The sequence below is a fragment of the Sebastes fasciatus genome, chromosome 13 (assembly GCF_043250625.1).
Source record: "Sebastes fasciatus isolate fSebFas1 chromosome 13, fSebFas1.pri, whole genome shotgun sequence".
NCBI lineage: Eukaryota > Metazoa > Chordata > Actinopteri > Perciformes > Sebastidae > Sebastes > Sebastes fasciatus.
In genome coordinates this window covers 25,869,892-25,882,825 of record NC_133807.1, presented here as the reverse complement: position 1 = coordinate 25,882,825, position 12,934 = coordinate 25,869,892, and the positions used below count along the sequence as shown (strand labels likewise).

The 12,934-nt window shown below is 43.8% G+C and overlaps 1 protein-coding gene across 5 annotated transcripts; it reads right to left on the bottom strand.

Moving 5' to 3' along the window:
- Nucleotides 1-192: 192 nt before the first annotated feature.
- On the bottom strand, nt 193-12,460 carry epn3a (epsin 3a). Of its 5 annotated transcripts, none has more exons than XM_074656488.1 (11): nt 12,160-12,460; nt 8,096-8,859; nt 5,351-5,469; nt 4,688-4,765; nt 4,184-4,276; nt 2,743-2,826; nt 1,757-1,853; nt 1,351-1,482; nt 1,187-1,261; nt 861-1,094; nt 193-769 (listed from the first exon to the last, which is right to left on the bottom strand). In XM_074656488.1, the coding sequence occupies exons 2-11, from the start codon at nt 8,691-8,693 to the stop codon at nt 489-491; spliced, it is 1,791 nt and encodes a 596-aa protein (XP_074512589.1). In that variant the 5' UTR covers nt 8,694-8,859; nt 12,160-12,460; the 3' UTR covers nt 193-488. The 5 variants fall into 5 exon arrangements, with proteins under 5 accessions (XP_074512589.1, XP_074512587.1, XP_074512588.1 ...); XM_074656486.1 differs by having other exon boundaries at nt 1,351-1,485; nt 12,160-12,459; XM_074656487.1 differs by having other exon boundaries at nt 1,351-1,485; nt 8,096-8,856; nt 12,160-12,459.
- Nucleotides 12,461-12,934: the final 474 nt, after the last annotated feature.

Below are 12,934 nucleotides of genomic sequence, written 5' to 3'. Positions count from 1 at the left end.
TGAGAAATCTATTTTTTATATTTGTATATGACAGCAGCAGTAAGCCAATCACACAAATAGCTGAGTGAGCAGGAGTTGACTACTTGAAAAAGCCGTAATACATTTGCCTGGTAATTGTGGCTAAGTGAAGTGACAACAAAATATTATCAAACTGTGCTTTTGTGTATGTTTTTTTTTTCTGAATTCAACAAGTTATGGCCTTAAAGAAGGTTTACATGACACTAATGGTTTCTGATACAAAGGTGTTATCTTTTTTATACTGCATTCATGACAAGAGGAGCGGGACAGGTTGTTGTAGTGAAGAGCAGAACCAGCTTGCATCAGTCTAAGGGTTACTGTATTATAACACAATATAAAAACTAAGAACAGGGTTTTCATACAAGTCCTTGGGGCTGAAGTTCAGTCTGCGGTTAGTTATATTTGAAGAGCATAATAACCTAATGGCATTCCCCTTTTTTCTTAGATTTTGTCTCCAGTTGAGTTGGTCCTCATAAGAAAGGGTTCTGCTGTGCAGCCTGTGATCCGTCAGTGATGCCTGAAGAGAAGGGCAACAAGGGCTCGGGAAGGGTCGCCAGACCAGACTGGGTGGGGTGAGTGATCGACAAAGGGAGGCTGGCAGGCTGGTGGCTCATAGGCAGGGGCAAGGAGGCGCTGTACGGAAGAGAAGTGCCCTGGGGAGCCGAAGAGATGGAGCCCGAGCCCATTTGATTCAGAGTTAGTTTGGGCTGCTCAGTTTGGAATGGATTGTTGGGCGAAGGAGCAGTGAGGCCTAGACAGAAAGAAACAACAGAAAACTATTAGGTTTGCTTTAACCCTCTGAGACCGTGATCCAGACCAACTTTACTGTCATATGTAAATACCTGATAGGAAGGGGTTCATGATCTTGGGTGGAGGATTCACTGGGATCAAGCTGTCCAGGTTTACCAAGGAAGCCGCTGTGGGGCCCAGGAAGGACTCAGGTGTCCGGCGAGGGCTGGAGGCAGCCAGGCTTTCTCCGAGACGTGACAGGTCGAATAGCTCAGGACTGTCGTCCCCTCGCCCATTCACATTCATCTGACCTCCATCCATGGCCTCATCATCAAACAGATCCCCGTCTAACAGCGGAAAAAAGAACGAGTTTTAACATTGCAAGTGTGTGTGATGCACAGAACCACAATGAGAACAGTAAAATAAATGTATTGTTTACCTGAGGGGCTTCCAGCTCGGGGAGAAGGTTCCCTGACAGCTCCATGCGCTGAGAATGGATCAACCCCAAGGGCGGCTATAAAAATACAATTTTATTTATTATTTTAGATATGTAATTTATGTAGCTTCTCCTGTTTAGCTGAGCTGTATGAGTGCATGTGTCACCTGTGTGAGCAGGGAAGGCCCATTCTCGGTTGCTGTGCGGGTCGTCCCAGGGGTCAGATGGGGGCTCCCATGGTGGAGGGGGGCTGCGGGGAGGCGGTGCCATCCAGGGAGGATCTACTCCGGAGGTGCTGCCTTCTTTAGTAACAGAGAGGTGAATTAGAGAGAGAGGCTCCTGTTCTAGCATGTGAACAGAACAAACTGTACTGTAAACATGAATGAGGAGGTTTGTTTCAAACACTACACTGTCCGGTATATCCATTTCTGAAAACACCTGAAATGAATCAGGCTGCAAATGTTTCTAACCTCAAAGAATACACATTTTATGACTCTAATTCACTACATATTATTTACAACTTGGTGCTTAAACACTCCTGTTTTGGTCATGGTAAGCTAACTCAAGGCTCACCCATGGGGTCTGTGCTACCAGGACGAGCAGCTGCATTATTCCATCGGTGGTCACCAGGAGGTGGTTGGAAAACATCTACCAGGTCCATGAAGGCAGTCTGACCACAAAAACAAGAATAAGAACTGTGTCAGTTTAATATTTTGCTTCAACACTCATAGGGATAGTTCTGTAATCAATGACAAAGTGATTGTTGAATGTAAAGGTCCCATATTATTCTCATTTTCAGGTTCACTGTATTTGTATTTTGTGTTTCTACTAGAACATGTTTACATGCTGTAATGTTCAAAAAACGTTTATTTGCCTCATACTTTCTGACTGAATATCCCTGTATTAACCCTCTGTCTCAAACGCTCCGTTTTAGCTCATTTCAACAGAATTACGTTGCTAGGCAACAGCTTAGGTCCATGTTTACTTCCTGTCAGCTGATGTCATTCAAATACACTGCAACTGGATATAAACTGGGACACATTTAGAATGTTTACATTTATGGTGTATATATTTATTTGTGACATCACAAATGACGTCTTGTTTAAACGCAAAAAAACACGATGGCGACGGCTAAAATGCCGAACTCGAGGCTTCAAAACGGTAGTCCACAAACTAACGGGCGAAGTCACGGTGACTACGTCCCTTTCTTATATACAGTCTATGATCGAGGCATGACCTCACCCTGAGTCTCGACCCAACCGTCCCACCGTACACGACCCTCATTCAGTCTTTCCTGAGTCCTCTAGCCATTCAAATAAAACTACTTTATACCTTTCAAATGACCTTACGTGGTCTTTGTTAGTGAATTAAATAAAAAATCAGGTTTGGGATTCTCACAGTGTGTTTTAAGGTATGAGATGTAAAACCTGCCTATCATTATCATAAGGCATTAATAATTTAGATTTTGGTCCTTGCATGAGAAAAACCATTGTGAACGACAATGTGTGGTCATATTTCATCGCCCCCATTGAGATATCCCATAGCCCAACATTTCATACCCCGCCTTTAGGCTTCATGTCACGTTCGCTGTCCTCCAGAGCTTTCTTGAGCATCATCTCCTCCCCTTGGCGACTGAGTTGTTCCTGTCAACAGATAAGAGACACATGGACGCCGTTGGGCATGACAGCTTCCGGCAAAGTTCCCATATTGTTACATCATACTATATTTATGACTCTCAGCAACTGCTCACAAGCACAAAAGCCAGCTTGTGTTTTTTCCTAGGCAGCGTATGACCCAGTTATAGATGGGTGCAATGGGTGCAAACCAGAAAATTCTGCGGTCAGAGAGAGGAGAGAGCAGAGCATCGGTGTGATCTCTAACAGAGCAGCTCTATTGTGGCAGAGCGAGAGAGGGAAAAAGACAAAGAGAGCCAGACAGGGAGAGAGGTGGAGTAAAAATGTTGCATGAGATAACGCAGCAGAGTAATAGGTTTTAGGGGTGTCGCGATATACCGGTATTGATGATAAAACCTTTATATTTAAAAATTTAAATATTGATATCATGTTAATAATACACATATGATAATCCAGCGCCTCTTAAATCATGCTTTTGTACAGTTATGGTTACAGACTCTCTCTCCACCTCCCTATACTCGTAGTTTAAGTGTAATTCATTTGCCAAAGAAGAGACAAAACGCTGATCGCATTATTATGTTTTTGGACTTCCAATTTTCTATAGATATCGCAGTAATATTTTTATTAGGGCTGTCAATCGATTCAAATATTTAATCGTGATTAATCACATGATTGTCCAAAGTTAATTGCAATTAATCTCAAATTAATCTTGCATTTTTTATCTGTCTATCTTAAAGGGAGATTTGTCAAGTATTTAATACTCTTACTGGAAATCAATTAACAACACAAAACAATGACAAATATTGTCCAGAAACTCTCACAGGTACTGCATTTAGCATAAAAATATGCTCAACTCATATCATGGCAAACTGCAGCCCAACAGGCACAACAGCTGTCAGTGTGTCAGTGTGCTGACTTGACTATGACTTGTACCAAACTGCATATGATTATCATAAAGTGGGCATGTCTGTAAAGGGGAGACTCGTGGGTACCCATAGAACCCATTTTCATTCACATATCTTGAGGTCAGAGGTCAAGGGACCCCTTTGAAAATGGCCATGACAGTTTTTAGACGACGTTTGGAGCGTTATTTAGCCTCCTTTGCGACAAGCTAGTATGACATGGTTGGTACCAATGGATTCATTAGGTTTTCTAGTTTCATATGATGCCAGTTTCTTCACTTTAGCTCAAAGCTTAACTTAGCTTTAAAACTGAGTCCGCTACAACCTCCGAAAGATCGATTGGGAGATGATTACCTACTACAATAAAACAAATCAAAGGTAGGAACACACTACATTATTTAAAGCCTAGCAGCTTCAAAACAAAAAGTGCCTCTTTGCCCCCCAGTGACCCCCAGCAACCCTACCTGCTGGTGCTGCTCCTTGCTAATGCTCAGAGCTAACTGGAACTGGGTGTCCTCATCCATATCCAGTGCTGCGGGTGGTGCAGGTTGGACCGGCTGTGAGGGAGGTTAACCAGGGAGGGAGTTGCAGTCAGTATTTGGTCAACAAAAATGTGAATAATGCTCAGACAAACTCACAGTACATTGCATGCAGTTCTACAGGTGTCCCGGCAGAGTAAAAGGGTCAAACCCTTTCCCTGACACCACAACAGGAGAGTGTTTGACATGAGTATCTCACACTACTGAACTACGAGGAGAGATTTAATGGTTAGTGGAACAGAAGGATGAAGCCTCATTGGATTAGTCGCTGGAAAAAAGTTACATGTCCTTTTGCTGTTCAGAAGTGAGGGAGAGGGAGTAGTACATGCAGCTGTTTCTCAGAAGGGCCCAGACTGGCAACAGGAGATGTGCTATAGAAGGCAAAGGATGCAAAGGCAGAGTCATCCCTGTGTCCCAGCATACTTGTACCTTCTGGGTGTCCTCCTTGCTGAGTGTCATAGCGATCTGGAGCTGGGTCTGCTCATCCATATCCACTGTAGGAGGCCGCTAGGGTCAAGCAGGAAGGATTAGGAAGAAGACTGATCAAAAGGGAAGCTTGATTTTGCTTGAGTGATTCTTAAAGAAATCTAATGATTTTAAGGTGATTTAGAGTAGAGGAGTATCAGCTGTGCACTATAATATATTCCCATAGTAGCCGAGCAGAATCACAGAGGGCAACAGCTGCCCTTGCCGTAGAGACAGGGACGGGCTGTGGATGCTTATAGGAGTGGATCAATGCACACATCCTGTCTGGCTTCTCACTCTCTCACTCGCAGCCTCCTCACTCTTCAGCACACCGTTTCGTCAAAGAGCCATTATTGACCACATCAGAGACAGAGTTGATGATATCACTTTCTGGGAAATGGTGGCCGACTAGGAGTGCTTCACCCGCCATGACAGATAGTGTTTGCGAATGTGTGTGTTTAATGTTTTACTGCAGCGTTACAACATGTCATGTCAGCAGCAGTAGGGCGGCTAAATAGCCTCTTTCTGTCAGGCGCATGTGCTGTAGGGATGAGAGGTTTGTGTGAGTGTGTGCGTGTGTGTGTGTGCATGTGTGTGTGTGCGTGCGTGCGTGTGTGTTAGAGGTACCTGTTCACTTTCCTCCTTGCTCATCGCCAGGACCAGCTGCAGCTGCAGCGCCTCCTCTCCACTGGTGGTGGGCCGAGCTTGCTCCAGGTCTGGAGCAATTCGAGGGGAGGAAGAGGAGGCTACGGGGACAGAGGAAGAGCAGGGAGGATTGGGTGTTAAGCGTAGACAGAAACATTAACAGATGGAAAACAAAGAGAGAAACACTTTAGGCTGATTTTTAAAGCCAGAAAAGAGCTGGCACTCTTTGTGCATGTTAATGTTTTTTTTTCCACTGCTCGTTGTTTAGGGCCTTCGCTGGCATCGCTTGCCACGGCCTGCCTGCACTGAGAACAATGGTGCGCCTGTGTGGAGAGTTAGGGTGGTGGAGGGGCAGAGGAATGGACGGGTTGGAGTGGGGCCCACCTTATTACCCCTGAATCCTCTGGGTGGGTTCCAGGACTCAGGTCCAGGTTTGGAGGAGGGGATGTTGGGGGGGTGCTGGCAGTATACCAGTCTGGGTATCAGGCTGTGGGTCACGGGGCTAAAAGAGGGGAAGTAGGCCACACGTTGGCAAAGTCAGGTCTCAGAAACCAATCATTTCCAGTGTGCTGCCCCTCAATATCACGCGTCTGAGCTGGAATGCGTGTTGGCAATTAGCTGTTGGCAACCTCTTGACCCCCACCCACGCCATCCATCAGCATTCTGTCCAACACCATCCAACCATCCAAATCTCCGAGAGATCCACCCAGCCAGGGCAGAGCGAGGAAATTGCAAAAAATAAAAAAGCTTGTATGTACATCACACATGTGGGGTCTCTCTGGAAGCTTTCCTTTCTGGATAAAGACCAAGTCATTCTAATTACTCGCCATGATTGTCAGAGTGTGAAATTGTTATGGTTTTCCAGCCTGAGAGATGCCTCAGTCTGATAAACTGAGGATTTAAACTTAGCATGTATATGTTTTTCTGCGTATAGAACTGCACAATTAATCAGAATTTTATCGAAATCGCAATATGGCCAACTGCAGTTTTCAAATGGCAGGAGGCGCAATATTTGTTAAAGGTGAAATGTGTGTAAAAAATACCATTTTAAATTTATTATTGTGGTGCTGCAGAGACGTCATCATATTCTACAGACTGAAGAAAAAATCTTTGTTTGGTACAAATCCCCACAAAAATCACACTATAATCACTTTAATGTTTTTTTTCTATGAAAATGAAAATAATGATGTAAAATATATAATTCTCTCAAATACCACAAATCATATCACAATTGCAACGTTAGTCAAATTAATTGCAATTAGATATTTTCTCAGAATCGTGCAGCCCTACTGCGTATTGTAAACCATGCTCCTTCGTGGACGCAAGCCCCCAGGAAGAGCGCAATTTTCGTAGTGGCCAAACGGCGGTACTACAACTTCCGTTTCAGTCACGTGATGCCATTGGGCCCAAAAAATACTTTTTCCGGTAGACTTACATTGGGAAAGAGACGTCTGTATTTCTGTCTGTTTTTTTTAGGGGAATCAACTTCCCAGTACGAACACTTGAATAGCTCTTATTTAAATCATTAGGTCCTAAAAGTTGTAAAATGCACCAATAGCTCAATCCAGAGTTATTTCCCTTCCTCCGTTCATGTGAATGAGACCCGGACTGAGGCTGGAGGAGGACTGCAAGGCGGAGTTAGCAAGCCCCGTGACCCAGTGACCGAGCCATGTGACCGAGCGGACGCTACTTAGCCTGCTCCATGGGCCCAACGAATGCGGAAGATCGCCGGAAGACCCGGGTACTTTTCCACTCGGAAGTCGTTCATACGCCACTGAGCAGCTTTCATAGGAATGAATGGGGCCCCGCCTCCAACTCTGTATCCAGTTCCCTTTATACAGTACATCCATGCGTGGACGTGGTAACTGTTCACCACATGTTTCCACTGGCACACGTTCCGACCCAGAAAAGTATGCAAGGAACTTGAATAAAGTGGAAAATGTATTATTGGAGGAAAAGGACTTTTGAGGGATTATTGGAAATAAAACAGATACCAGCTGTGGGCACGTCTCTGTTTACAGCATGAAACAGGCCTCAGACATCATGAAGCCACAGCTCTGCTGCTGAATAACACCTTCTAATAAACACCACACAGACCACACAAAGTATATGGTATACACCAGTCATACCACATCTACCACACACAGCTACTCCACAATATGTTTTTCAAGGGTGTTGATCGTAGTTGATAAGTCAATGACATCAGATGTCCTTCACTCTCACAGAGGGATCACTCAGGTCGTATATTATCAGGCCACCTGATCAGTAGCGTAAGAGATTGTACAGTAAAGTAAACAACATGGCCTCCAGTTGTGGTTTCACATTAGATTGAGACAAGCACAAACAGGGCCTCCTCTCTTTTGTAAATCCAGTTTAGCTGACGTGACTGTAAACAGGAGAATGACAGGAATGCAGATGTCCAACCGTGAAGCGAAGCCGAAACACCGCAGGACAGACAGAACAAGCCATTCATTAACACTCATCAAGGCTTAAACGTGCGGCGGTTATTCAAATCTACCTCAAAGGGAAACCACAGGTGAGAACTGACTGATGTACAGATCTCTTAAACTGGGCAGAGAGTATAGAGATATGTGACTGACAGCGTCTCCATGAATTGAAAAAAATTGGAGAAACTCGTGACCTGTCATGTGTGCATTCCAGACAAATGACAGGTCACATGCCAAAGAAAATATTCAGATAAGTGTGTAGATGTTCCTGCTAACTCACAGTGAAACGAGGATGGCGAGCCTCTGCACCTGCCAGGCTCATCCCCGTAGACCCCCGCCGAGCTGGGCTGGCTGGTGCGACGCCCCGGGTACGGAGGAGGCAGCGACCCGGAGCCTGAGCCGCCGCTGGCCCCCGCCATGCGCGTCTTGGTCTTCAGCGCCTGGCTCCTCTCCTTCTTCAGCTTCTCCTCGTCCTTCAGCAGCGTCACCAGGTGCTTGGCCTTCTCCCGGACGTTGACTCCCTGGTCGCGTCCATCTCGGTCCAGGTACTGGAAGTCTCTCAGCGTCTGGATGGTGTAAATGTTCTCGCGGCACTCGTGGGCCACGCGCTCTGACCCGTTTTTTATCAGGTAGTCCAGCAGGGTCAGCGCCTTATAGACGTGGCGCCAGTTTTTACCGCTGTCGTTGAGCCGCTTCCAGATCATACCCATGACCTCGGTGAAGGCCACGACGTTGAAGGACAGGTCTGCGATTTCAGACATGAGCGAGCTGGGGGGACCCCAGGGGTCGTTGGAGGTGGCCTCTCGGACCTTGATCTCGGCCTCCGTGAAGTTGTTGACCATGTTTTTCATCTGCCGGCGAAGCGATGAGGTCTGCATGATGGCGGCGGTGTTTCACAGGTGGCAAGAGATAAAATCTAACAGCAGGCCAGCCCACTGCGTTGCCTCAGGCGACTGCGACTCGTTAGAGATCAGCTCAGTGGAAAAATGCAGTGAAGTCGACCTCCAGTTGAGAACTTCAGTGACGTCCACAAGAGTGTTTCTACTGGAAAGAAAAGATAAATATCAACACTCTTATTTCAAATATTCACAGATAACACACACACCACCGTCTCCTTTTGTATGCTGTTACTAACAGCACTGCAGCTGAACTCTCACACATTTTTTCACTAAGTAATTGTGTTTGGAAGGAGAGAGAAACAACTCCCAGCGATGTGAAACACAACACCTGCTGGGCTCGGTTTCCCCTGAAACAACTTGAAGAGATTCTATGAGTACATTTCTCCTGAGTAAGCGGTGACCAGCTGGACGGCTATTTCCTAAATTCAATTTGACAAAATATTTTTTTCCTTTCCCTGAAAAGCAAATATTAGTTTAAACTAAGGGGACTTCAACCCAACCTGCCGGTGTGGAAATGTGTTTTACCTTGGAGTGAAACTGGGAAGGGGAGGGGGGGGTTTCACCTCCCCTGTTATTCTGACCTGATTACATCACCACAGCAGCAGTGGGGCGTCGCAAAACTGTAACTCCTACACAGATACACATACAGTAGTCCAGTGGTTCCCAACCTGGGATCCATGCCTGCCAGGATTTGTCTGCTCTGAGGTTGTCAAAATTAGATTTGCACATGTATAGCTAACATCATAATAACACACTTACTATAATTTATACAAAAGTCTGTATCTGTAAGACAATAATATCGCGATTATTTTGAGTAGTGCAATGATGTTGGATGTTACAGGGACTGTGATAAATGTAAAGTGCATAAAAAAGTTTCATTTTTTACTCAGATTTTATGGATATGGTGGTGTGTTTATTATAATATGAGTTTTCGTAAAATGAAATGTAAAAATTGCAATATATCGCCTTGCTTACATTGAATCGTAACCCCTGTATCATGACCTGTATCGTATCGCCAGATTCTTGCCGGTACTCAGCCCTATTTATGTATCTAAAAAGATGCTTCAATCCAATTTGTTGGCGTTTAGCATATCAAGAACAACTTTTTCACTGCGGTCAAAAACCTGTTTGCTCTCCAACAACAAAGGGAGGCCCGCACCTGTATTAACGGGGCGGTCCAGCAGCAATCTAACAACACCATGAATTACATTTATTTAACCGAGATAACAAAAAATCTATTTCGGGTTTCACACTATTATAGTCAATTAATTAAGTTGTTACAAAAAAAGATCATATTGTGTATCTGCATTCAGTTAGCAGTTTTATTTTTCTTTTAAGGGTGATGACGTCGGAAAATATGGCGGCTTTTATTTTGATGTCTTAGTATTTCTTTCTTCTGCTGTTTAGTTTGCTGTTTTTCATGTCACATTAAGACATCAAGACAATTTGAATGCACAGCGCCGCATCTTATCACTTCGCCCTGGACATTGGACTGCTTTTATCGAAACACTGAGTCACTTGTACCGATAACTCTCCACCCCCAGATCTGTCTCATCTATTTAACTAAGAATTGAGATGCATGAACACGAAGGATCCATCCCCTTCACTTAACAGTCAAGTGCTGTGTCATGAGGAAGCATTTCAAAAATATTTTTAAAAAGTTGCCATGAGATGAGAGCTTTAAAACGCTTGATATCTAGAGAGAATCAGTGAAATATTGAATATGACAAAACTGATTTATAACGTGTGTAAAATAAAGCCATGTTGATATTGTAATAAAGAAAGTAAACTAAAATATATCTCTCCAATGTGTCATTGTCCAAGCTCACCTCCTTCCTACAGAGCCCAGTAATAAAACTGTCAAATCCTATTTTAGTTCCTCTTTGTGAGTTGATATTAGTGTAACTGATTATGTTAAATGGGAATAACGTCTCATATCAATAGCAGGCCCCTGAACTGAATCGAAGTCGTATCGTGGCAGACTTTGTGATATCAGCAAATATCGTATCGTTAGCCAAAGAATTGATATAATATCTTATCGTGTTGAAACTTGTGATTTACGCCCCTATTAAAAACCTCTTTAGGCTGTGGGCATACTAGGAATAAAAGGTGGCGACACTAAGTCGGCGTGTGTATAATATCAGTCATACTAGCTTCCTGCTGTAAATAGATGGTGAAGTGGCAGTAAGAGACTAAATGCTCGTGGCTCAGATGACCACAGGTTAAATCTCAAGTGGTGACTAATGCGGGCCATTCAGTCCCATTATCTCCTGATGCCTGCTGGGGTCCCTCGGCTGTGAGAAATATAAAACCAGATAGGCGGGTTTAAAATGTGTCCTTCCTGTAACTTCCTGTGAGTGAAAGATGGAGGTTTTAATTCAGGAGAGATCAAAGAGTGGCAATAAAACCAGGTTTCTAATCCAATCTGGATGCCTCCATTACTGCTGTACTAACACCTATAATGAAGATAAATTATGACACAAATTACTCTCACAACTAAAACTAACTCAGACTGATAGGGAGGAGAGGGAGGCAGCATTACGCACAGAAATATTCCTTCAGCAGAAGTCTTTTCCTAACTAAAATGAGCATTTCTCACACAGCCTGAGTATAACTTGTGACCTTGACATGGTGACACACTGGACTGACTTTTTCAAGGTGTCTGTTTTCTACTTTTAAGTTATTAAATTCTTCTGTAAAGCTTCTTTTCTTGTTTGAAAAAAAAAAATCGAGCAAAGCGTAAAATAAGCCCAAAAATCTTTATAGGCTACTTATAACCTCCTGAGACCCAGCCCATTGACATGTGTCCTCTGTAGTGGACATTTTATCCACATGCATATCCTTTTACTCTTTTGACTTACTTTTTTTAATCAAGTTGAATGTATTCTTGGTTTAATATCACTCTACAGCCATAATCTGTTCATTTTTTTTTTTGGTCTTTTCACACTGAAATGGTCCTGTGGTCCACTACAGTGGATATGCTGTAAATAAAAAATAAAGTTTAAAAAGCCTAAATTGTAAGATTTTCTTTTAACCCTAAATAGGAAAGGAAATCACACAAAAAAAGTAATTGGAAGACTTTTTTTTACTCGGTTCCCAGGAGGATACAGGAAGCAGACTGTTCCCAGATCAGGCCTTCAATGCATCGCCCAGGTAGGTTTTATTATGCCCTCCAGATGTGTGTGGAAAAACACTGAAAACAGCTGGATGGAAATGAAAAACGCGTAAAAGGGTCTCAACTTGTGTCCTTTTTGTCCCAAAGCAGGACGCCAGTGTGTGGAGCCATTATTCTCATGCACGTTGCGTCAAAACAGGCTGATCTGGTAGGTGAAGTCTGCGACCGTGACTCAGCTATTGTATGCCGAGTTTAAAAGTTGAAACCTCGACAGAATAAAAGCAGTAAACCGCATCGAGCCCAGCTCTGCTTCCACTTTCCCCGTCTTACCTTCATGTCATAACGCGTCAGTGGGGTCCCAACTTCGGCTGGAGGAAGAAACGCCTCCGCCTCTCGACATATCCTGGAGCTCTCCGACAGAGAAAGGAACCAGAGTTTAAAAAAAAGAAAAAAGAAAAACACAGCCTGTATTCAGAGCCTGTGTGCTCAGAATGAATCAGGAACTAACGCGTTAAAGGTGCTGTTGTGTTATCAAACTTAGTTGTGTGTGTGTATATCACATATCACATATCCAGGGCTTGCAGATGGCACAGCCCCCCTCCCAAAAACACACACAGTAAAAATGGATGGAGAGGGAGAGAAGAGGGAGGGAGAAGAGGAAGAGGAGGAAGAGGAGGAGGAGGGAGGCTCGGTGCATGCAGAGTCAGACTTAACCCTTTCACTGCCTGATGGAAAACTAAACATCTGAGCTCACTAGAGCAGGTGATCACTGACTGAAGGATCACACACAGGATCAGAGCTGCAACGATTAATCGATTAGTTGTCAACTGTTAAATCAATCGATTTTGATAATTGATTAATTGGTTTAAGTAGAAAAAAAGTCAAAATTCTCTGAATCCAGCTTCTTAAATGTGAATATTTTCTGGTTTCTTTCCTCCTCTATGACAGTAAACTGAATATCTGAGCTCATTGGAGCAGGTGATCACTGAAGGATCACACACAGGATCAGAGCTGCAACGATTAATCGACTAGTTGTCAACTGTTAAATTAATCGCCAATTATTTTGATAATTAATAAATTGGTTTGAGTAGAAAAAACAGTCAAA

Bases quoted from the DNA above. Each gene is read 5' to 3' on its own strand.
- epn3a (XM_074656486.1), bottom strand. From the start codon at position 8,693: ATGCAGACCTCATCGCTTCGCCGGCAGATGAAAAACATGGTCAACAAC. The intron at 5,470-8,095 runs GTGAGTTAGCAG...CTGTCCCCGTAG, and splicing joins CTCGCCATCCTCGTTTCACT to CCTCCTCTTCCTCCCCTCGA. The intron at 1,095-1,186 runs GTAAACAATACA...TTCCGCTGTTAG, and splicing joins CCGAGCTGGAAGCCCCTCAG to ACGGGGATCTGTTTGATGAT.